A 22,019-nucleotide genomic window follows, 5' to 3' on the forward strand; every position below is an offset into this window, starting at 1 on the left:
GACTAAGTGTTGACCTACGGTCCTGACTTACGGTCCGTAGGTCAGGTCACGGACCGTAGATCGTGACCGTAGATCGATGCCCCAAAAACCCAACTTCTGTCTCGATCGACGGTTGACCAGTACGGACCGTCAATCGATCTACGGTCCGTAGGTCAGGCCCGTAGATGGGGATCGAAAGCCAAGAAATTGTTGCGAATTGATGGTGATTCAACTTTGAAAGGGGCATACCTCTTAGAATCATAATTTCCTCAACATACAATAGGTTCAACTTAATTACACAACCTCAATCATGTCTCACAAAGAACAATAAGTTCAACAACACTACCAACAACATCAACAACAACTAACAACTTCAACACTTCAACAACAAACCCCAATCTTTTCTCAAATCATAGAGTAAACTTGGTGTGTGTGAGGGAAAGGATCAACCCACACGAAAAGAACTCACATACCTATTAGGGATCACCCCCGACGATAATCCACGACGGAAACTTGTTGATCTCCTTTCTCCTCTTCTTCTCTTCTTCTTCTCTTCTTCTCCTCTCAAGAACCCTAACTCTTCCTCTTTACAATGGGATAAAAGAAATGATCCCAAAATCAGCCTAACACACCATGTAACCTCAAGAGAAAGAATTTGGAAAAAGACCAAAATGCCCCTAAATTTCCGGACGGATTTCCCTTCCAACTGTCCATCTTCTAAAGGGCATAACTCCCTCATACGAACTCGGAATCGAGCAAACTCGATGGCGTTGGAAAAATCGTTCCACGAGCTTCGCAACCATAACTGGAATTGCTCCTAACGCATCCTGAGCTAGGAGTTACGACTACTCAAAGTTGGCCAGAAAAACTCATTGATTTCCACACTTAGCCAAATTTTCCAGATTTTTTTTTTTTAAAAAAAAAATTTTCCAAAAAAAAAAAGACTATTTCCAAATTTCAAGCTCCTTCAAAGCCACTTCAAATTGTCGGATGTTACAGTACAAATGCTATTCATTTTGAGTTTAGGTCTAGGGTAGATAGGTGGAAATTGTTTGGGGACGAACAAAGCTCTAAGTGTGGGTTGATGATATGCGGCGTATTTATATGCCAAAAAGTCAAATTAAACCCATATGAGAGCTAAGTTTGAGAGCAAAACTCCATATTACTTGTAGTTTTTGAGCCATGGGTATGCATATCGAGTAACCAATGTCATTAATATTTGTAGGTAAGATGCTACAAGGAAGAGGCACAAAAGTAGTTAAATTTGAAGTGGACATAGATCGGACAACAAGAGAAGAATCGCAAAGGAATGCAAGGATGGTGTTCAAGGAATTACCCAGCTTCATGTCCTCTTTGCATCGTGGAGAGGGAATTTATTATTTGGCTCCTGATGTTGACGAGACAGAAGACTATATATCCTTTCCCTGTCTTAGAGAGGAGGATTCTAGGAAGATAGGCAGGTCTGTATCGACTCCGTGTCGCGGACCTGCAAGCTAACCTTTTACTGATTTTTTCCAACTATATATAGACTTGGGTTTTATTCTTTTTATTACTCTTTTTCCAATTATTGGAGAGCGACAACTTGGAAAAACACTTAGTCCAATTTTAGGGTTTATTCCTCTCTTTTTCATCGATTGATTTCTCTTATGATTAGTTTGAGAATTAAACTATGAGTAGCTAATCCCTTTTATTCTAGGGTTGAGGCAACAAATGAATGTGTAGTGTTGAATCTATGGATCAAAGTTGGTTCTCACTGTAAATTGCTCTTTTATTCTTGAATTCCCTATGTTAATGCTTGATCAATATTAATATACATTTATTGTCTAACTTAAACTCGAGAGAGGAATAGAAAAATAGAACGTGGGATAAAATGGGCATTAACTTCTGTCGAAACAAGGGTTGATTGTATCTAGGATAGGGATATACCTAGAGACCTTGCTTGGTTACGACACAAGATGAAATCTTAGTGCTTCATAGTTGGTTCAGTCTATCCCCGATCAACAAAGTTAAACTGTCAAATGTGGTATGTACTTAGAGGTCAGGAGACCATGATCATACATTTTACACTGTAAAAAAGTTATTTGATAATCAATCAATGTTCATAGAAGATGATACTATGCATGAATTCTAAATAGGCTACAACTCTGGAATTTCCTAAGTCATTACTTAAACTCCACTTGAAAATGAATCATAGTTAGATATAGCTTTCTTTTACGAAATTGTTAATGTAGAAATAATCATCAAACTCTATGGATACACTTGTTTTAAATTGTAGTTAATAGCGAAATCAAATATTAACTGAAGGGTTCAACATCCGGCTCTTAAAAGAGTTGTTTTATTACTTGCACGACCATGTACACTTGTGTGTGCATTTGAATGCAACACTATGCAATTACACAAACATTCCTACCATATTTACTAATTCTCCCTATAGTTTGAAATAATTATATTTGATATCACTAATTAATAATCCTTACCAAATTTTAAGTCAGATACACCTAGATATCTAAAGGTATCTAGAATGATTCACATTCATATGTGATACCAAATATATAAGTCAGTAGCAAACGAGATTTGAGAGAGGCGAGCATATTTATCTATGTATCTCACATGCCCGCAAATCGCACTAGATACACACTAGATACATGTATCTGGTGTGATAAGCATGTATCTAAGATACCATATAAATATGAGAGTGACAAGCAAGATGAGAGAGAGGTAAGGGAGGCGAACGATATTTGTCTATGTATCTCAAATACATGTGAAGCCACTTGGATATAGTGTATCTAAAACAAATTACACATAATTATCTTTAAAATGTTAATTTTATTCTTATTAAATGATTTATAGTCACACAGTTATTTTAGTCCATAAATTTCGAAAGTCTTTTTAAATTTTTTCTTATTGTCAAGTCAATAACATCACATAAATTAAAACATAGAGAATATTGATTTAGAATCTACCAAAAATTAACACACTAATGGAGCCGATGTGATTCCACTACTTTCGAAAGCAAAAATAGTCCCTTCTCTTCAATTTTGGTTTAATAATTCTCACTTTTTTACCTTTTAAATAAAGTTATTTATAGTGTTCTGTAAAGCAACTCATTGTGTTTTGTGGGTGGGTGACCATACAAATGTACAAAATCATAACTATTTCAATAATTGCACTATTTTTCCCCCTTCATTTTTGAGATAATTATTTGAGGTGCTTATATACTATTTTCTTCGTTTTATTTTGTTTGTTGTACTTTCTTTTAATCCTTTATAAAACAAATTATCTCTTTTAGTTTTTGATAACTTTTAAATTCTAACTTTTCACATAACATGTTTGAGATTATAAGATTAAATAGTATTTTGATACATTCAACACATCTTTTGTTTAACACCACAAATTTCAAAAGTCATTTTTCCTTTTCAAAAGTTACAGTAAAACCTCTATAAATTAATACTCGGTAAATTAATAATCTCTCTAAAATAATATTTTCCTCCGGTCCCGACTTGGGCCAATGGAAAAATTCACCAATTTTGATAAGATAATAAGATAATTGTCACGCCCCGAGCCTACACCCTGGGTGGGACCAGCACCCAGAGACCATTTCTGGCCCCAAGCGAACCCTTGGCCTGACTTTCTTAACTCAGCGGAAACCTAACTCAACATAATAGCTCAATGGAATGCAAGGTTACAAAACAACTTAACTTATATAAGCTGTCCACAAAGGCAACTCAAATCTCAAAATAGGATATTTACGTATATACATAGATGAGAGACTCAAACTAACTGACTAATTGTCTATGAAGCCTCTACAAATATTGAGATGGATGTTGGGACAGACCCCGCAACACCCTAATAAAACAACACTAAGGACACAAAATAATTTAGTCCTCCGGAATGCAAGGAGGCTCACCACTGACTCTGGAGTGCTCAGTTGGATCAACGGCGTGCTGGATGCTGATCCTGGGTACCTGTATCTGCATCGTCATAAGATGCAGGCCAATTGGCATCAATACATGGAATGTACGAGTATGCGAGTTGGAAAAGTAAGCAACAAAGGCTAGAAGGAAATCTGGAAGAAACTGAATAGCTTACCTGGCTCAACTCAATTCAACCTGACTGACTTCTTTCAATATAAGGCAATTTAAAACAAGTGCGATATAAAGAAAGACTGATTTAAACATGCTATGAACTCTGTGTGTATACAAAGATACAATAAGCCTGAGATGTAAATAGAAATACAATAATTTCTGTGTATGAAAATACAATAACTGCTGTGGGAGTTTCTCTAACCGACAACCATCACATAAGAGCTATAGTGATGATACAACGATCGACCTCACGCTGCCAGAGCATCTTATACCCAGCCAAAGGTATAAGACCTGAACTGCCTAGTGGATCCACTAGTCTATCTGGAAAAAGGATTCATCTAAAAAGTATGATCCTTTTTTACCCATGGTGGCTAACATGGTTCTATGGGGGCTATGAGTTCTTTGAATGCTTCCCCAATTCGGTGCTCGATACTACTCCCAAAAACGTACTGGCTATTATGTTTTTAAAACATATTTCTTCTTGCTGATATGAGATAATTACTCAAAAACTAGACCGAAGGCTTTTTGGAAATCTCAGTTTCCAACCTTGCTTAAATGTAAAAACATTTCTTTAAAACTTCTTTGGGAATACATAGTTCCCTAATAATTTTGAGAAATGAACTCAACTTTATGTTCTTGACTTAACTTGAAACTCTATACTCTTTACTTGACTTGAAACTTGAGCCTTAGAATGAAGTTAAAACGTTCAATAAAGACTCTTGAACAACTTTAAAGACTTGCTTGGACTTACTTCTTAACTTGACTCTAACTTCACTTGACTTTGATCCAAACTCGCCTCGAATTGAATTATGGATTCAAGGTATATAATCACATGTTTATGGATGAATTCGGGATATCTAAGTGTACCTTAAAGTGTTGGAAACAACTGGGAAACATAGGTATAATACATAGAAACATGCATGAGAAAGTGTGAAAAAAATAGAGGAACATGGCATCCTTGGCGCTTTGCAAGGCGCGGAGCGCCTGCCCTTGAAGCTCAGAGGGAACCTGCTGGTGCTCTGCTAGGCGCGGCGCCCCAAGGGAGAAATCTCAGAAGCTCTTTTGGGGCGCGCTGGCAGGCGCGATGTGCCACCCCTTTCTCTAGAAAACTCGCCTTTTTTCCCTCTTTTCCCAACTCTAAACTACCCTAACTTCAATGGACTCAACCCTAAACACTAAGGGTCATAAAATCCCTCAATATACAAGAGATTCAACTCAACACACCACCAAATCATGTTCCACAACCAACAAGAACTTCAACAACATGATCAACAACATCAACAACACAACCCAACAACTTCAACAACTTATCCAAACTTTTCTCAATAATGAAAATGAGTTTGGTGTGTGAGGGAAAGGATCACCGAACACTAAAAACTCACATACCTAGTAGGGATCACCCCCGACGATATCCACAACGGAAACTTGCTTGATCTCTTCTTCCTCCTCTTCTTCTCTTCTTCTTCTCTTCTTCACTCTCAAGCCCTAGCTTTCACTCTTTTAAAATGGGACCAAATGATCCAAAAAAATCAGCCTAACACAACAATATAACCCCGAAAAAAATGGCTAGGGAAAAGACAAAAATGCACTTAAAATTTCCGGACGGATTCCCTGCCAACTGCCCAACTTTCAAAGGGCATAACTCGCTCATACGAACTTGGAATCGAGCAAACTCGGTGGCGTTGGAAAGATATTTCCAAGGGCTTTCCAAAATTAACTGGAACTACCCCTAAATCATCCTGACCTAGGAGTTATGACTGCTCAAAGTTGGCCAAAATTTACTGATTTCCCACACTTAACCAAATTTCCAGATTTTAAATTTTTCCAAAAAAAAAGATGACTATTTCCAATTTCAAGCTTTTTCATAGTTATTTCAAATTGCCGGATGTTACAATAATATATTTCCAGAAGCTAAGACCCCTATATAAATATATGGGATAAGGGTCGGAAAAATACCCCAACTTTGGTCGGATTTGTTGTTTCGATATTAAACTTTCATAAGGACCTATTACCTCCCTAGACTATTTAATGCCGTATTTTTTACCCCCTGAACTATTTAATAGTGTATTTTAAAGGTATATATGTGCCCACGTGGACACATTACTATTTATAATTTTGCATTATTTTTTATGTCCACGTGGGCAAATATATATGTTTAAAATACAATATTAAATAGTCTAGGGAGGTAATAGGTCCTCATGAAATTTTAGTATCGCAACAACAAATCCGACCAAAGTTGAGATATTTTTCAGACACTTATCCCTAAAATCATTCTTTTGTCTTGGGCATCATAAAAATAAGTTGTGACAATTCTCTAACTCTTGAGAAGTTTAATAATTTTTGAAAAAGATATTCAGAAGGATATATCTATATTATAAGAGAAATTGTTGACAAAAACAAATGAATTTAGACTACAATAAAAAATAAACTAATACAAATTTCAATTGGATTATTACAAGTCATATAGACTTTCCTTCATCGAAAATACTTAAATATTAAGAAATAGTAAATCAGTAAAACAAAAGGGCAATGTGTATATAGTAATAACTATTTTGAAGCAAACTTTCTGACAATGTAAATCTCATAATTAACATTGATAAATAAAGTCATTCTTTTGTCTTGAGCATAAAAAAAACCGTGAAAATTCTCTAACTCTTGAGAATTTTAATTATTTTCATATTCAAAAGCATATATCTACACCACAAGAGAAATTGTTAACAAAAACAAATGAGTTTAGACTACATCATGTTAACTTCATATATTGGAACATTACATACTAATGTATATACTAAGCCAACAAATAATTATTATATCATCAGAAATATTTTCCTCAAGTACTCGAGGTTAAGGAATATATCCTCTTAGGATTGAACAACTCACTTCATCAGAATAGTGATACCTCACATTTCTCTAAACTTCGAACTCACTCAATGACAATAAATCACACGAAAATTTTTAAAATGCAAGAAGAAGAAGAGTAGAAGATTAAAAAACTATTGTTGTTGAAATATGAGAGAAAATCCTTCTATTTATAGTAAACAAAGGGTAGTATGAACAAGTATTTTTTGAGTCTTATCTGAAAAGTCATGACCTTTTTGAGAAGTCACAACCCTTTCGAAAAGTGACAACTCTTTGGAAAAGTCACAACTCATCGAAAAATCACAACCCTTGAAAAAAGTCACAACTTATTAGAAAAGTCACAACTCATCAGAAAAGTCACAACCTAAGTTAGGGATATTATAGTAATTTAACATTAAATTTAGGAGTTTATGCTTTTAAGGTAATATAAATATAGATAGATAGATTAGTCATAATATCAAACCAAAGGTGTTGCACAATTTACTATTACAAACACTTGTTGATAAACTAAGAAACAACATTAAAAGACTAAGAGATAATTTTCTTGTGAATGCATTAATTCCAACAATGACAACCTCTATTTCAAGTAGACATCAATATAGATATCAAAAATTTTCTTTATCTGAATTCCCCAAGACTAGCGGGTTGTATCAATCGTTATATGTGGCATGCAACGTGTAACAAATCAGCAGGACACATCAGAGGCCAATAACACGACCACTAAAATCCATCTACACAAACTAAGTACCAGTAAGAAGGGTATGATCTCTGGTGGAATGTGACTGCTTACCCAACAAAGGACCTACCTCTAAGGCTAAGAGAAGAACCACCTCTATGTTTCATAGGTTAGCTAAATGACAGCAACTTGAGCTAATAAGTGTAGCCATAGTAACCAGAGTTAACATTGTGACATTTCGCTTCCTAAATTGATTCTCTGCTCTTCTGCACGTTTTTAATATAATGATGCCAAAAGGGGAAATATATACGCCAGTTAGGTGATGTGATGTATATACACTTGCATAGTTTATCAAAATGAGGGAAATTGATTGTGTGTGCATGTATGAATATACGTTTAGCATGAGTTAGATCGACACAAAGAGTTCAGAACAGAGTGTTACGTTCCATTGTCAAGATATAGGAATTCTGTTCTATTTCATTCAGGAAAGAACAATTACTGCTGAAGCTGGGGCGATGATATTACAACTGCAACTAAACTACAAATATGTAAATCATACTTCTTCTCAACACACTAATTAACTCTATTTGCTGAATTCCCCCAAATTCTTCGGTCTAGGCTTCATCTTTCCATTTTAACACGAAATTATTCACTTGGTCAATTACAGATGTGGATTTCAACCATAGATACCACCTGGAGGCAGCCATTCCCTCTTCAGATATCCCACTACAACTGATGACTTCTTTTAAGTTACGATGCCACTTGGTATTGAATGGACATTCTTTACCACAATTTTCCTTTTGTATACACCCTTTTAGTGTAGACATCACCTGCATTTAAGCAAAAACATAAGATATGTTATACAATAATGCTTGTGACATTTAACAACAAATTTTCTGATTGTAAAACAATTCTTTTACACTATCGGTGTCTAAAAGTTAAGGTCAAATTAATGTCTTTGTTTATACAAGCACAAGAGACGTTTTTGAGGTAAAGCAAGAAATTACCTGCAGTGCTTTGCTATCTGTACATGCAAGTATGGACATGATATAGGGACGCTTGTACATTAACATTCCAATGACCGATTCAACACGCAGCATGGATGCAATGAATATCTCGACAACATGGGTTGGTGGAATAACAATTTCTCTTGGAATTTCATAAATAAGTATGCTTTTGGTCTGCAAGAATTTAGTCAATGGCATAGTTTAAACCAAATTCAACAAGTAATGCATAAATCAATGACATAAGCATAAAAATAATGTAAACTACATGGCGGAAAAATTTTATTAATATGAAATCTTTAGAATAGTTGAACTTTTGAACAAAGTGATGAAGGCTCGTGTACAAACTGCTGTCCACTGATCCAAAGTATGTCTCGGGCAAGAAGAATTTGAGTTGGGCTCTTTCTAGGGAAGAAGTATCCATATATGAGAAGGGCATTTTACTACCAAGAAAATCAAATTCCAATAAATTTGGAGCTTGAATCGTGAGATTTTCCAGACTGTTCAACCCTAATAATAAGGTGAATTTCTTGAGTTTTTAACTCTGAAACTCTATATTATTCAGCTTATAGCATCTTGCTGGCTCCAATTCAGAAATGTTTGGGAACTTACAGAATATATCTCGAAACTGTTGGTCGGTGATGCTGGCACCAGTGAGCTCGAGTGTATGTAAAGTATTGTAACCACCCAAAATAGCAATTTGGCAAGGAAGAATATTGTCCTGTTCAGCATATTCATTATATATAAAGCATCGAAGATATGGAGCTTCGACTAGCACACTATGGAGTTTGCAATAACTTGCAGTCAAATACTCGAGACGTACTAGGCCAAAAATGTGACATTTGCTTATACCCTCACAATAATATAAACTTAGAGTCCTGATAGATGGGCATCTTTCGATAACTCTTTGCAATTGGGCATATGAAATATGTACATGATTCAAAGAAAGAGCCTTAAGACAACAAAATCTTATGTGAGTGGTGCTACTATGAAATTCAAACTTGCACTTGCTTAACGACAATGTTTTCAGCTTTTTAGCATCATAAATAACATGAGGTAAGCTATTTGGTCTTAAAATGGAAGGGTGAATCCCCAGCTCTGTGACGTTGAGTTTAACCGCCAATTCAATCCAAGTATCCAGGTGAGAATCCACTTCTGGATCACAATATGTAAGGATGAATTGTTCAAGATGTAAGTTTTTTTCGATATGGGATCGTAGGGATTGATCAACCAACTTGACATAGTTTTCAAGGGGAATATATTTGTTAACTTGAAATTGACCGAATATCAAATTAGGCCTTGAAGTCCAGTAATAGTGCCATCTCTTGGACAGCATACAACTTATCGCCACCTCTTTGACGTCGAGGTTAGTGAGACATAAGATGTGATGAATGATATGCACAGGCAATTCTGATATTCTATCATCTCTTTTTGCCATATTGCTTCGTTTTGATGTGATGATTGAGATGTCCTCTTTAAGGGTTTCACTTTTATACTAAAAAGTCATCATCATATATTTGGGTGAATTAAGTGAATATCCACTTTTGAACACCTATTTTCAAATATTAGCCACTATATCTAAAAAAGGAAAAAGGATAATTATATTAGCCACTATATCTAAAAAGGAAAAAGGACAAATATATTAGTCAATATATCTAAAAAGGAAAAATGACAAATCTATTAGCCACTATATCTAAAGGAAAAAAGAATAAATGTATTATTTGCCGCTATATCTAAAAAGGAAAAAGGACAAATATATTAGCCGCTATATATATCTAAAAAGGAAAAAAGATAAATACATTAGCCGCTATACCTAAAAAGGAAAAAGAAAAAATATATTAGCCACTATAACTAAAAAGGAAAAAGGACAAATATATTAGCCACTATATCTAAAAAGGAAAAAGAATAAATGTATTAGCCGCTATATCTAAAATGGAAAAAGGACAAATATATTAGCCGCTATATCTGAAAAGCAAATAAGATAAATATATTAGCCGCTATATCTAAAAATGAAAAAGGAAAAACATATTTTGAACTATGATTTACCCGATTTTTTATTTAATTTTTTACCCAAAATTTAAAAACCTATCACAGTTCCATAAAATTCCAATGATGACTAAAAACCTATTTCTTGGTGACCCAAAACAGTCCTTCCAATACAACCCTATAGTTGAGGAGTTCATATCTTAAACGATCACTTAACTTTGAGAATTTATTTAGTAAAGTCATTGAACTTTATTTTGTATCAATAAAATTACTCAACTTAGATTATTGTATCAATAAAATTATTCAACTTAATTTATTATTAGTAAAATATATCTATCATCCATTTCCTCCTTCTCCTAGATCAAGTTTTCGGTCATTGAATCACTATAACCATCACAAAAACAAAACAAAATCATTGTCAGATTCGAAGAAGTTACCATTTACCATTCAACTTAGTAATTGAAAGAACAACAATGGATGAACATTTTGTATATTTGAAAATTAAAATTAATATTCAGGGGGTAAAAATAATAGTAATAAATTATTTTTGGAGAATTCATAAATAAATCAGACGTTAGTTAGCATCGCGCAAAAGCATCGATACTTTGTTTGGGCATCTTCAATTGAAGAAGACCTTGGTGCTCAGAAATGTATTGTTACGGTAGTGAATTTGATATATACTTTTAAAGAATTATTAATTTATGATATTAATAGGACCATATATTTAGGGATAAGGGTCTGAAAAATATCCCAATTTTGGTCGGATTTACTGTTGCGATACTAAACTTTCATGAAGACCTATTACCTCCCTAGGCTATTTAATACTGTATTTTAAATATATATATTTGCCCACGTGGACATAAAAAATAATGCAAAATTATAAATAGTAATGTGTCCACGTGGGCACATATATACCTTTAAAATACACTATTAAATAGTTCAGGGGGTAAAAAATACGGTATTAAATAGTCTAGGGAGGTAATTAATAGGTCCTTATGAAAGTTAGTATCACAACAACAAATCTGACCAAAGTTGGGGTATTTTTCATACCCTTATCCCATGATTTTATTTACCAATGCTACTTATGTGATTTCAATTGTCAGGAAGTTTGCTTCAAAATAGTTATTACTATATAAACATTGCCCTTTTATTTTACTTATTTACTATTTCTTAATATTTCAGTATTTTCGATGAAGAAAATTCCATATGACTTGTAATAACCCAGTTGAAGTTTGTATTAGTTTAATTTTTATTGTAGTGTAAATTCATTTGTTTTTGTTAACAATTTCTCTTGTGATGTAGATATATGTTTTTAAATATCTTTTTCCAAAATTATTAAACTTCTCAAGAGTTAGAGAATTGTCACGATTTATTTTTTTTATACTTAAGAGCCAACAAAAAGAACGTCATATATTATATTATAACTTATAAAATAAAAATTAATATACTAAAATAGTTCTAAAAAATAAAATGTAGTTGTTTTCCACATGCTCATATGACATCTAAACAGATTAAGTGGAATACACGTGCAAAGCACATCTGGTTAGATGACAAGAAAAGTACACAACAAATATCGTCTATAAGGTGATATTACTGAAATACGACTAATTACATGATTGAACCTCATTAAATTGAAATAAATATATACATTACCGCATTTAACTAATAAAATTTTTTATTGACCATCTTGATAGGTTCGTGTGAATAAGAGATATATATGACGATCCACATTTGTCACGATCCAAGCCTACACCCTGGATGTGGCCGGCACTCGAGAACCATTGTTGGTCCCCAAGCGAACCCTCATCCTGGCTGACAACAAGCGGAATGTAACATCCGACAATTTGAAGTAGCTTTGAAGAGGCTTAGAATCGGAAATAGTCATTTTTTTGAAAAGATTTAAAAATCTGGAAATTGGTCAAGTGTGGAAATCAGTGAGTTTTTGGCCAACTTTGAGCGGTCATAAATCCTATATCAGGATGAGTTAGGAGTAGTTCCAGTTATGGTTGTGAAGCTTGTGGAATGATCTTTCCAACGCCGCTGAGTTTGCTCGATTCCGAGTTCGTATGAGCGAGTTATGCCCGTTGAAAGTTGGGTAGTTGGCATGGAATCCGTCCGGAAATTTTAAGGGCATTTTGGTCTTTTCCTTAGCCATTTCTTTTGGGAATATATTGTGTGTTAGGCTGATTTTGGATCATTTTTATCCCATTTTAAAAGAGAAAGAGTTAGGGTTCTTGAGTGAAGAAGAGAAGAAGAGAGAAAGAAGAGAGAAAGAAGAGAAGAAGAAGAGGAGATCAAGGAGTTTCTGTCAAAGATCGTCGTGTAAATCGTCGGGGGTGATCCCTACTAGGTATGTGAGTGTAATGACCCTCATGGTCATTTTTGTATCTTGCCTTCTGTGTGTCGTTTAGAGCATTCCTATAGCGACCCCAAGTCATTTATGACTTGCTGGGACTGACAGTTCGGTCACCTGGTCGTTCGTTTGGTCTTGGTGCGAGTTTTTGTGTTTTGGAGCTTATGAACCTTGAACGATCATTTTCGATCAAAGGTTCAAGAAGATGACATCGGAATCCAATTCTGACTATTCCATCAGCTCCGGAAGGGTCATTTTAGGCTAGTAGCATGGTGGACATGACTCCCGAGGTTTTCAGTGTGAGTCGGTGCGNGGCCGGGTTATTGCTTATGCATCGAGGCAGCTTAAGATCCATGAGCGCAACTACCACACTCATGACTTGGAGTTGGCGGCGGTAGTTTTCGCGCTTAAGATTTGGAGGCACTACTTGTATGGAGTTCGATGTGAGATCTATACCGATCATAGGAGTCTTCAGTACATCATGAGCCAGAGGGACCTTAATTCGAGGCAGCGTCGTTGGATTGAGCTCNTCTCTCTCATCTCTCAACCGATTTGGGTGATCCAAAAGGCTAAGTTGTAAGATTTGGGTGATCCAAAAGGCTAAGTCTAGCCTTCTTATCTGTTGAGGAGCGACCCTTAGCTTTGGACATTCAGTCCTTAGCTAATAGTATGGTTCGGTTGGATATCTCAGATTCTAGACGCGTCTTGGCCTTTATGGGAGTTCAGTCTTCCTTGCTTGATAGGATCCGTGGTTTCCAGTTTGAGGATGATACCTTGGTGGCCCTTAGAGATCGAGTGTTAGCGGGTGATGGTGGTCAGGCTACCTTAGATCCTGATGGAGTGTTGAAATTTGCCGGCCGCATCTGTGTTCCGAGAGTTGGAGATTTGATACAGTTGATACTTTCTGAGGCCCATGAGTCCAGATACTCTATCCATCCGGGCACAGCGAAGATGTATCGTGATTTGAGGCAGCATTACTGGTGGAGTGGCATGAGGAGAGATATTGCTGACTTTGTTTCCCGTTGCTTGTGCTGCCAGCAGGTAAAGGCAGAGCATTTGAGGCCTGGTGGCGAGTTCCAGAGATTACCCATTCCGGAGTGGAAGTGGGAGCGTATCACTATGGACTTCGTTGTGGGGTTGCCTCGGACTTCTAGAGGTGTTGACAGCATTTGGGTCATCGTGGATCGATTGACCAAGTCAGCACACTTCCTTCCTGTTCATACTACTTTCAGTGCCGAGAGGTTGGCTCGTATCTACATTAGGGAGGTGGTCCGTCTTCATGGCGTGCCTGTTGCTATCATTTCAGACCGAGGTTCACAGTTCACTTCCAGCTTTTGGAGGGCTTTTCAGGAGGAGTTGGGCACCCGTGTCCACCTTAGCACAGCATTTCACCCACAGACGGATGGTCAGTCAGAGCGTACTATTCAGGTCCTTGAGGATATGTTGCGGGCCTGTGTTATGGATTTTGGAGGTCAGTGGGACCAGTTCTTGCCTTTGGCGGAGTTTGCGTACAACAACAGCTACCACTCTAGTATTCAGATGGCCCCGTTTGAGGCCTTATATGGTAGGCGTTGTCGCTCTCCAGTTGGTTGGTTTGAGTCTACAGAGCCTAGGCCGCGTGGTACAGATTTGCTTCAGGAGGCCCTGGATCAGGTGAGGGTGATTCAGGATAGGCTCAGGACGGCTCAGAGTAGGCACCAGAGTTATGCTGATCAGAGGCGTCGACCTTTGAAATTCTCTGTTGGTGACCGGGTATTCCTTCGTGTGTCGCCCATGAAGGGCGTGATGAGGTTTGGGAGGCGGGGCAAGCTTAGCCCCAGGTACATTGGGCCTTTTGAGATACTCCGGACAGTTGGGGAGGTTGCTTATGAGTTGGCCCTACCTCCAGTATTTTCAGCCATCCACCCAGTGTTTCATGTTTCGATGCTGCGGCGGTATGTTCCTGATGAGTCCCATGTGCTCCAGTATGATGCAGTCGAGTTGGATGATCGTTTAGCATTTGTAGAGGAGCCAGTTGCCATTCTAGCCAGAGATGTGAGGAGATTGCGCTCGAGAGCCATTCCTGTTGTTAAGGTCCGTTGGAGGCATCGTCCAGTCGAGGAGGCTACCTGGGAGACCGAGCAGGAGATGCGAGAGCAGTTTCCCAGCTTGTTTGAGCCTTCAGGTACTTCTTGATCCTTTCTTTCGCGGACGAAAGTCCTTTTTAGTAGTGGATATTGTAATGACCCTCTTGGTCATTTCTGTGTCTTGCCTTCTGTGCGTCGTTTAGAGCGTTCCTATAGCGACCCCAAGTCATTTATGACTTGCTGGGACTGATAGTTCGGTCACCTGGTCGTTCGTTTGGTCCTGGTGTGAGTTTTTGTGTTTTGGAGCTTATGAACCTTGAACGATCATTTTCGATCAAAAGTTCAAGAAGATGACATCGGAATCCAATTCTGACGATTTCATCAGCTCCGGAAGGGTCATTTTAGGCTAGTAGCATGGTCGACATGACTCCCGAGATTTTCAGTGTGAGTCGGTGCGATTAGGCGTTTTAGCCTTTGAATTTTAGCCTAAGGTTGACTTTGGTCAACATTTTGAGTAAACGCGCTCGGATGAGAATTCCGTCAGCGTGGTTAGCTCCGGAATGTCGAGTTTGGTCTAGATTGACCTTTCTTTTGTGTCTGGAGGTTTTCGATATCTTTCCGAGCCCTTTTGTGGGTTTTGACTTAAAAGGGCTTTTGGAAGTGGGACCCACTTTTTATCGAAATGACCTCTGATGGAAATTTCGACTGCGCCGTTGAGTCTGAAATATCGAATTTGGTATGGTTGCATATCTCGTTTGCGTGCACGGGGTTCCGAACGAGATCGAAGCACCCCGTCGGAATTTAAAGTTTTGGAAATGTTGCAGATTTTCTGCAATAAATTGCAGAAAATCAGCCACATTTCCCAAACTTCAAACTCTCATCTCTCTCTCATCTCTCAACCGATTTGGGTGATCCAAAAGGCTAAGTTGTGAGATTTTTCGAGGGCAACGTGTTGGTGAGCTCGGATAGTGATTTGGAGTCCCCGTTTGAGGTAATTTTCGAAAAATACCTGCTGCCAGACCTCTTTTTGTGACTTGATTTTGGAAATTTTGAGACTTGTTTTCTTAGCCATTTTAGATCCGATTTTGGTGATTTTTGAGGCTATCTTGAGTGGTTTTTCGAGGAGAACATTGTGGTGTTGTTAGATTTTACTGTAGATCGCTCGTTTTTGGTAAATACACTGCTGTCCCATTTCGATTTTTGAGAAAATTTGGGTTTTAGTTGTATGTTGGTATTGTGTTGTTCCCGAGCCCCGAATTGTGTCCCATTATGGGAAATGAGCTGGGGGAACTGGTTAGGACCCACTTTTGGGGTTAATTTCGGAATTTTCTGTGTGGGTCCCACGATTCCCGTTTTGACTCCAAAATTGACCCGTCTCTGTTTGTTGTGATTTTGGTGTCTAAACGACCGTATTAACGTTGTGATACTATTTTTGATAGCGGGGAAGCGTTTCGAGACCTTTCGGAAAGGAAAATCTCCGGAGGAGTGATTTTGGAGCGCGTGTGATCGGCTTTAAGGTAGGCTACGGTTTTCCCTCTCTTAGATTGAGCTCGAGAATGTGAATGCATGTTGATTAGTTGGGATTTGGGTTGGGTAGTCATTGAATCTTGCATAGGTGTTAAGAAATCATGTTTTAGGCCTATTTCGGGAATTATCCGGTAACTGTGAGCATGCTTTGTGTTATTAACGGACCCTCCTCGCTATGTGGAGTGCTTGCATGCTTAATTATTGTTTATTTGAAGAATGTTGGGCCTTAGTTTAGGTTTGACTAGGGCTTGCCTTAGAAATACATTATTCGGATCCAATAGGCCTTAGTTTTGCCCCGACGTCGCTCGGTCGGCTTAGATCCTTGTAGACTGGTGTAGCAGACTTGAGTCTGATAGTTTGGGTCTTAGTTAAGCGATACTCTCTCTCCGACTATAGTTATCCTTATTTTCTTCGATGTTACGGCTTCACGAGTTACATCGGCGACACTAGTTCTACTTCGCGATTTTAATTTGATTTTCGATTTGGTTCCAAGGACTTTCATTGATTGGCTATGTGTGGACGGCGTTCCACAGATATTTATGAGTATGGATCAATTGGGACTCTTTCAGCAGCTACATTGGCACAATTATAGAGCATCCGGTTTGAGGTCCGGCCTCTATTGCCCAGATACTTATATAGAGCATCCGGTTTGAGGTCCGGCCTCTATTGCCCAGATACTTATATAGAGCATCCGGTTTAAGGTCCGGCCTCTATTGCTCAGACACCTATATAGAGCATCCGGTTAGAGTTCCGGCCTCTTATACTTGATACTTGTGATTGGTTACTTGGGTACTTCTGCTGAGCATCCGGTTCGAGGTCCGGCCTCAGTGCTGTCAGATTCTACTAATTAGGGTTGAGGTTCTGGTTCGATGTTCTTCGTTCTTGGGTTCTTTTATGCAATTCTCTTTAGTTATAGTTATTCTGTGTACTCGTCGGGCTTATGGGGGTCCGTTCGGGTTTTTATTTAACTTGCGCACGAGTGTACCTTCTGGGCTTATGGGGGCCCAGTTAGGTGTAGTTAGCTTATAGATTACTTTAGTTAGTTCTTTGTACACTCGTGTGCATTCCCTTGTTAGTTAGATTTTAGTTCTTGACTTCGGTTTGTGTTATTCCTTCTTTTCATATTGCCTTTACTTTTCAAGTTCAATCGGCCTATTTGGTACTCATGCTACGTTCTACATCTGTTTCGTGATGCAGGTCCGGGCACTAGTAGCCAGCGTTGATCGAGCTTGGAGCAGTCTGATCCGGAGACGGGGGTGAGCACACGGCGTTTTGTACTATTTCAGTCTCCATCTGTATATATAGACTTGTCTTTTACCTTTCGAGACAGTCTAGTCTCTGTTGTCCACTTTTGGGACTTGTACTCATTTTGTTAGTAGCTCTGTACTAGTGACTTCCAGGTTCTGGGAGGGATCTTTATTTGCATATATGTTTTTTTTTGTTTGCTTCCGCCTGTTTATATTGTTATTTGTCTCCTCTTATTTAGTTTCTACCCTCAGACCCATTACGTGTTGTTCCAGGTTACGGGTTGGCTTACCTACTGGTGGGTTGTAGTAGGTGCTATCATGACTTGAGAAATCAGGTCGTGACATTTTCCTTGATTCTAAATCAGCTAATGCTTCTCTTTGATGGATTTCCACCAGACATTGGTTATAGCAATCAAGGAACTCTTTCAGGGGAGTATGATTAGACAAATACTCATCAAAAGGAGAAGAAACCAGGGTTTACCAACTGTAGATCAGTGAAGAAACTGAGAATTGTTTGACTGGTCAATCGTGTTCCTGAATTCACCTTCATCAATGTTTAATTTTCCATCATCATCTGGATCAATAATGACAATTCTGAATAACCTAATTTTCTGATTTTCTTGATTACCAGTCATCTGCAAGGGCCTTTTACTCCCAGAACTATAGTTTCTATGAGATTTATAGAACTTTTCAGTTGACAGATGAATGAGGTGGTTGTGTTCAAGTTCAACTTCAATTATTCTCCACCTTTTGTTCTCCATCAATCTGAACAGCCAGTTCTTGTCTCAGGTCTGGGCCGATTTGCTTCACTTTTCTTTTTAAATCCTGCGCTGCTGCAGCTTAGTTTTCCTTTATACCTTTCCCTACTCTTCATATACCATGTATTACTCACTCTGATCCCGAATCTGTGTGCTTTAGCATAACAGTTGTAAAAAGTAGTACACATCCTCATATGTCTCGAAATCCATTCCAACAGTCGGAGGAACAGGATATTCGCCTTCAATAACACCAGATTGACCAGCGTATTCCGTCATCGCGCACTCTCCATCAATATCGAATTCCTCAGTTTCATCATCAAAGATGGCAGCATTGAGTGAAAGACCATCCATTTGGAGTGTTGCAGAAGCATCGACGTCAAGCTCTGTAATATATTAAGAGATATATATATATTCATGTGGATGTCCATAATTTCAAGCTGTAATTACACCCTAATGTATAGTAACTCCCACACCTCCTTAATCTTCCCTTTTGATATTTCTCCATAACTTACATGGTTAATGTCTTCATAACTCTCATTGTTAACGTCATGTTTATGACTAACATTTTGTATGCCTCTATATAATACTATAAATAGAGGTATTAGAGTTCATATTGGATATACTTGAAAATTATGGAAACACTTGAATATTTGGAAGAATTGAATAAGAAAAACTCTCATCTCTTGTCTCTCTATTTTTATTACTCTCATCTTCTATATTTCTTGTCTTATTTTACTTTAAGTTTACAACACGTTATCAGCACGAGACTCATAAATTGCAATAGGTATCAATGACATAGTTGGTTGATGCCAAGTTTACATTGAGCAAAGGAGGCCAATCAACAGTAATGTTTCTCACGGAGGTAATATTTACCTTTTAGAATGATTTCAATTCCAAATTACTCTACCATAACATATTAATGGGTGGATCTATTAATTCACTGTTAAGTGCTACCAACTCAAGTATTTGGTTTAGTAATCATATGATTTAGTAATCGTATTAATTTGAGAGGACTACACTAACATAGATTTCGAAACTAACCTATTTAATAGATATGGTAATTAGTTGCTTACAGAAAGGAGGTTTCATAAAAGTAAATTCTTGAAAAGTTTGTTTTTGTCATTTATAAAATGATGACTGAGCAAATTGATATGCTCTTGACAAAAGTCATAAAATATGCCCAATTGATTTGCTCAATTCTCTTATGTGAATATGGTGGCAGGACATGATATGTCTGAAAATGACAAGTGGTTGAATGTATGAATATGGGTGTGGTAAAATGTTAATGGTCAGAACATTATGAGTTCTTAAGATGGTCCTTCAAATGTGAAGGTAATTTTTGGTCATCAAAGTGGTATGAAAGGTTATTGGCCCACATTGTTGTTGGTGCAACCCAATTTGAAAAGTTTTGTAAATCCTCCATCAAAATAAAGGAATACAAAGTGGTAGTACATTTAGTACATTTGATCTTTTAAAGTGATGTTGAAGTGGGTCATTTATGATAATGTCAAAGCATGACAATGAGTTTCGAATAAAAACTTATGGAGCATGTACAAATGGTTATGATCCATCTCAACTTTGCAGGAGGTTTGAGAGATTCAAAATAAATATTTTGACATAAATGATTATTTGCCGAGGCGTATCCAAGATTTCGACAAGATGGGTGCACTGTTACAAAAAAAATGCATCTTAAATATAAATTTGATTGATTTGACTTTTTTATTCTTAATATGAACCATTAAATTTTAAAAATTATAGGTCTAAAATATATAATACTACTAGTTTTAAATTTTAATACACACATTTAATTTAATTATATAAACAGTTTACAGTGCTAAATTTTCTAGGAATTATTAATGTAACACACTTAAAATTTTTGAAAGATTAAAGGAAAAAACAAAAGAAAAATTAACTTAAATGCCAAAAGTAGGGGTGTCAAATGGGCGGGTTGGGTTGAAATTGAAGATATAAAAATGGGTTGAAATAAAAATCGGGTTGGTTCTTGACCCGCCCAAATTTACTTTGGACTCAAATGGGCTAAAAAACGGGTTGTGTCTTGACCAGCCCAATTTGACCCGCTTAATCTCAATACATTAACATAGTAATATTTAACTTTTATGATCACAATTTGAATTTCAACTTCAGAATCTTTTTAAAAATAAGTAGCAAATGGATAGATAAATTCTAAAAGATATTAAATAGATAATAATTCATACCTTCAATAAGAACATATCTTAATAAAGAGTTTTTAAAATGGGTTGAAATTAGAGATTGAATTGTGCTCAATTGAGGATTCTCTTAAAATGGGTTAGACTTGAATGAGTTGAGATTGAACCCAATTCAAATTATCTTGAGCCCAACCCTTAAAATTCTGGGTGGGTTACCATGTTTGGGTTCATTTTTGACAGCCCTAGCCAAAAGTGTCACGCCCCGAGCCTACACCCTGGACGTGGCCGGCACTCGAAGACCATTGTTGGTCCCCAAGCGAACCCTCATCCTGGCTGACTCCAAGCGGAAGACTAACTTAAGCATACAAGAGCTTAAAACTGAATAAGAGTTTATAAACTCAACTTTACAAATCTTTAACTCAAAAGAAAACTCTGTATACTAGAATATATATATACAACTCGCCATAAAAGGCAACTTTAGTCTTCAAAACATTTAACAAAATAAATGAAAAGACTTCTGAAACTCTACTGTCTATCTATGAAGCCTCTAACTGATAAAGATGGAAGCCGAGAGAAGACCCACGACCTCCTAACAACTGATGCGACTGAAAGGTAAATGAAATCCTCCGGAAGCAAGGAGGCTTGTCATAGCTAACTGGAACTCCCGGATGTATCAACGAATCTTCTGTTGATGATCCTGAATACCTGTGTCTGCATCATAAGAAGATGCAGGCCAAATGGCTCAGTACGTGGAATGTACGAGTATGTAAGCTGGGAAACTAAACAACATAGGCTAGAAGAAAAACGGGAATAAACTGAATAACTTACCTCTTTTCAAACTTTCTCAACTCAAGGAATACTCAAGACTACTCAAACTTACTCAACTCAGAAGATAGATACTGAACTCAGAGACAGATACTCAACTCTGGATACTCGACTCTTGAATAACTGAGCCTTAGTGATGATACAACGTTTTACCTCACGTTGCCCATGGACCATCATATACCTTGCCATCGATATAGGACCTTGCTTTTGCTTAGCGGATCCACTAGCTTAACTTTCGTGATCATCTAAAAAGTATGACCCGAGAAATCCCATGTTTGGCTACATGATTCTTATGGAGAGTTGAGTTAATATGAACTCGTGTCCCCAATTCGGTGCTCAATACTACTCCCAAAAATACTTTGGCTCATGCTTTTAAAATAACTTCTTTCTTTAGTTTGAGATAATTACTCAAAGCTTAGCCCAAAGGCTCTTTTGGAATCAATGTTCCCTTTCTTTGCTCAAATGTGAAAACATTTATCAACTTCT

General features: G+C 37.2%; 2 protein-coding genes and 1 long non-coding RNA gene across 3 annotated transcripts; 1 reads left to right on the plus strand and 2 right to left on the minus strand.

The window, feature by feature from the left end:
• Positions 1 to 8,213: 8,213 nt before the first annotated feature.
• On the minus strand, positions 8,214 to 8,804 carry LOC125851212 (uncharacterized). The gene is made up of 2 exons (XM_049530989.1): positions 8,607 to 8,804; positions 8,214 to 8,429 (listed from the first exon to the last, which is right to left on the minus strand). Exons 1-2 carry the CDS (start codon positions 8,802 to 8,804, stop codon positions 8,214 to 8,216), a joined length of 414 nt encoding a protein of 137 aa, XP_049386946.1.
• Positions 8,805 to 9,141: 337 nt separating this feature from the next.
• LOC125851214 (F-box/LRR-repeat protein 25-like) lies at positions 9,142 to 10,041 on the minus strand. Its single transcript, XM_049530991.1, has one exon. The coding sequence runs from the start codon at positions 10,039 to 10,041 to the stop codon at positions 9,142 to 9,144; it is 900 nt and encodes a 299-aa protein (XP_049386948.1).
• A 5,841-nt stretch (positions 10,042 to 15,882) lies between these two features.
• On the plus strand, positions 15,883 to 17,942 carry LOC125851216 (uncharacterized). The gene is made up of 3 exons (XR_007444899.1): positions 15,883 to 15,999; positions 16,448 to 16,525; positions 17,733 to 17,942. It is a non-coding gene; the product is annotated as an uncharacterized LOC125851216 (long non-coding RNA).
• The last annotated feature ends 4,077 nt before the right edge of the window (positions 17,943 to 22,019 follow it).

The sequence above is a fragment of the Solanum stenotomum genome, unplaced genomic scaffold (assembly GCF_019186545.1).
Source record: "Solanum stenotomum isolate F172 unplaced genomic scaffold, ASM1918654v1 scaffold23477, whole genome shotgun sequence".
NCBI classification, from domain to species: Eukaryota; Viridiplantae; Streptophyta; class Magnoliopsida; order Solanales; family Solanaceae; genus Solanum; species Solanum stenotomum.

Coding starts and splice junctions, on each gene's coding strand:
- LOC125851212 (XM_049530989.1), bottom strand. CDS start 8,804: ATGCCATTGACTAAATTCTTGCAGACCAAAAGCATACTTATTTATGAA. Junction 8,430..8,606: donor CAGATAGCAAAGCACTGCAG/GTAATTTCTTGC, acceptor GCTTAAATGCAG/GTGATGTCTACACTAAAAGG.
- LOC125851214 (XM_049530991.1), bottom strand. CDS start 10,041: ATGGCAAAAAGAGATGATAGAATATCAGAATTGCCTGTGCATATCATT.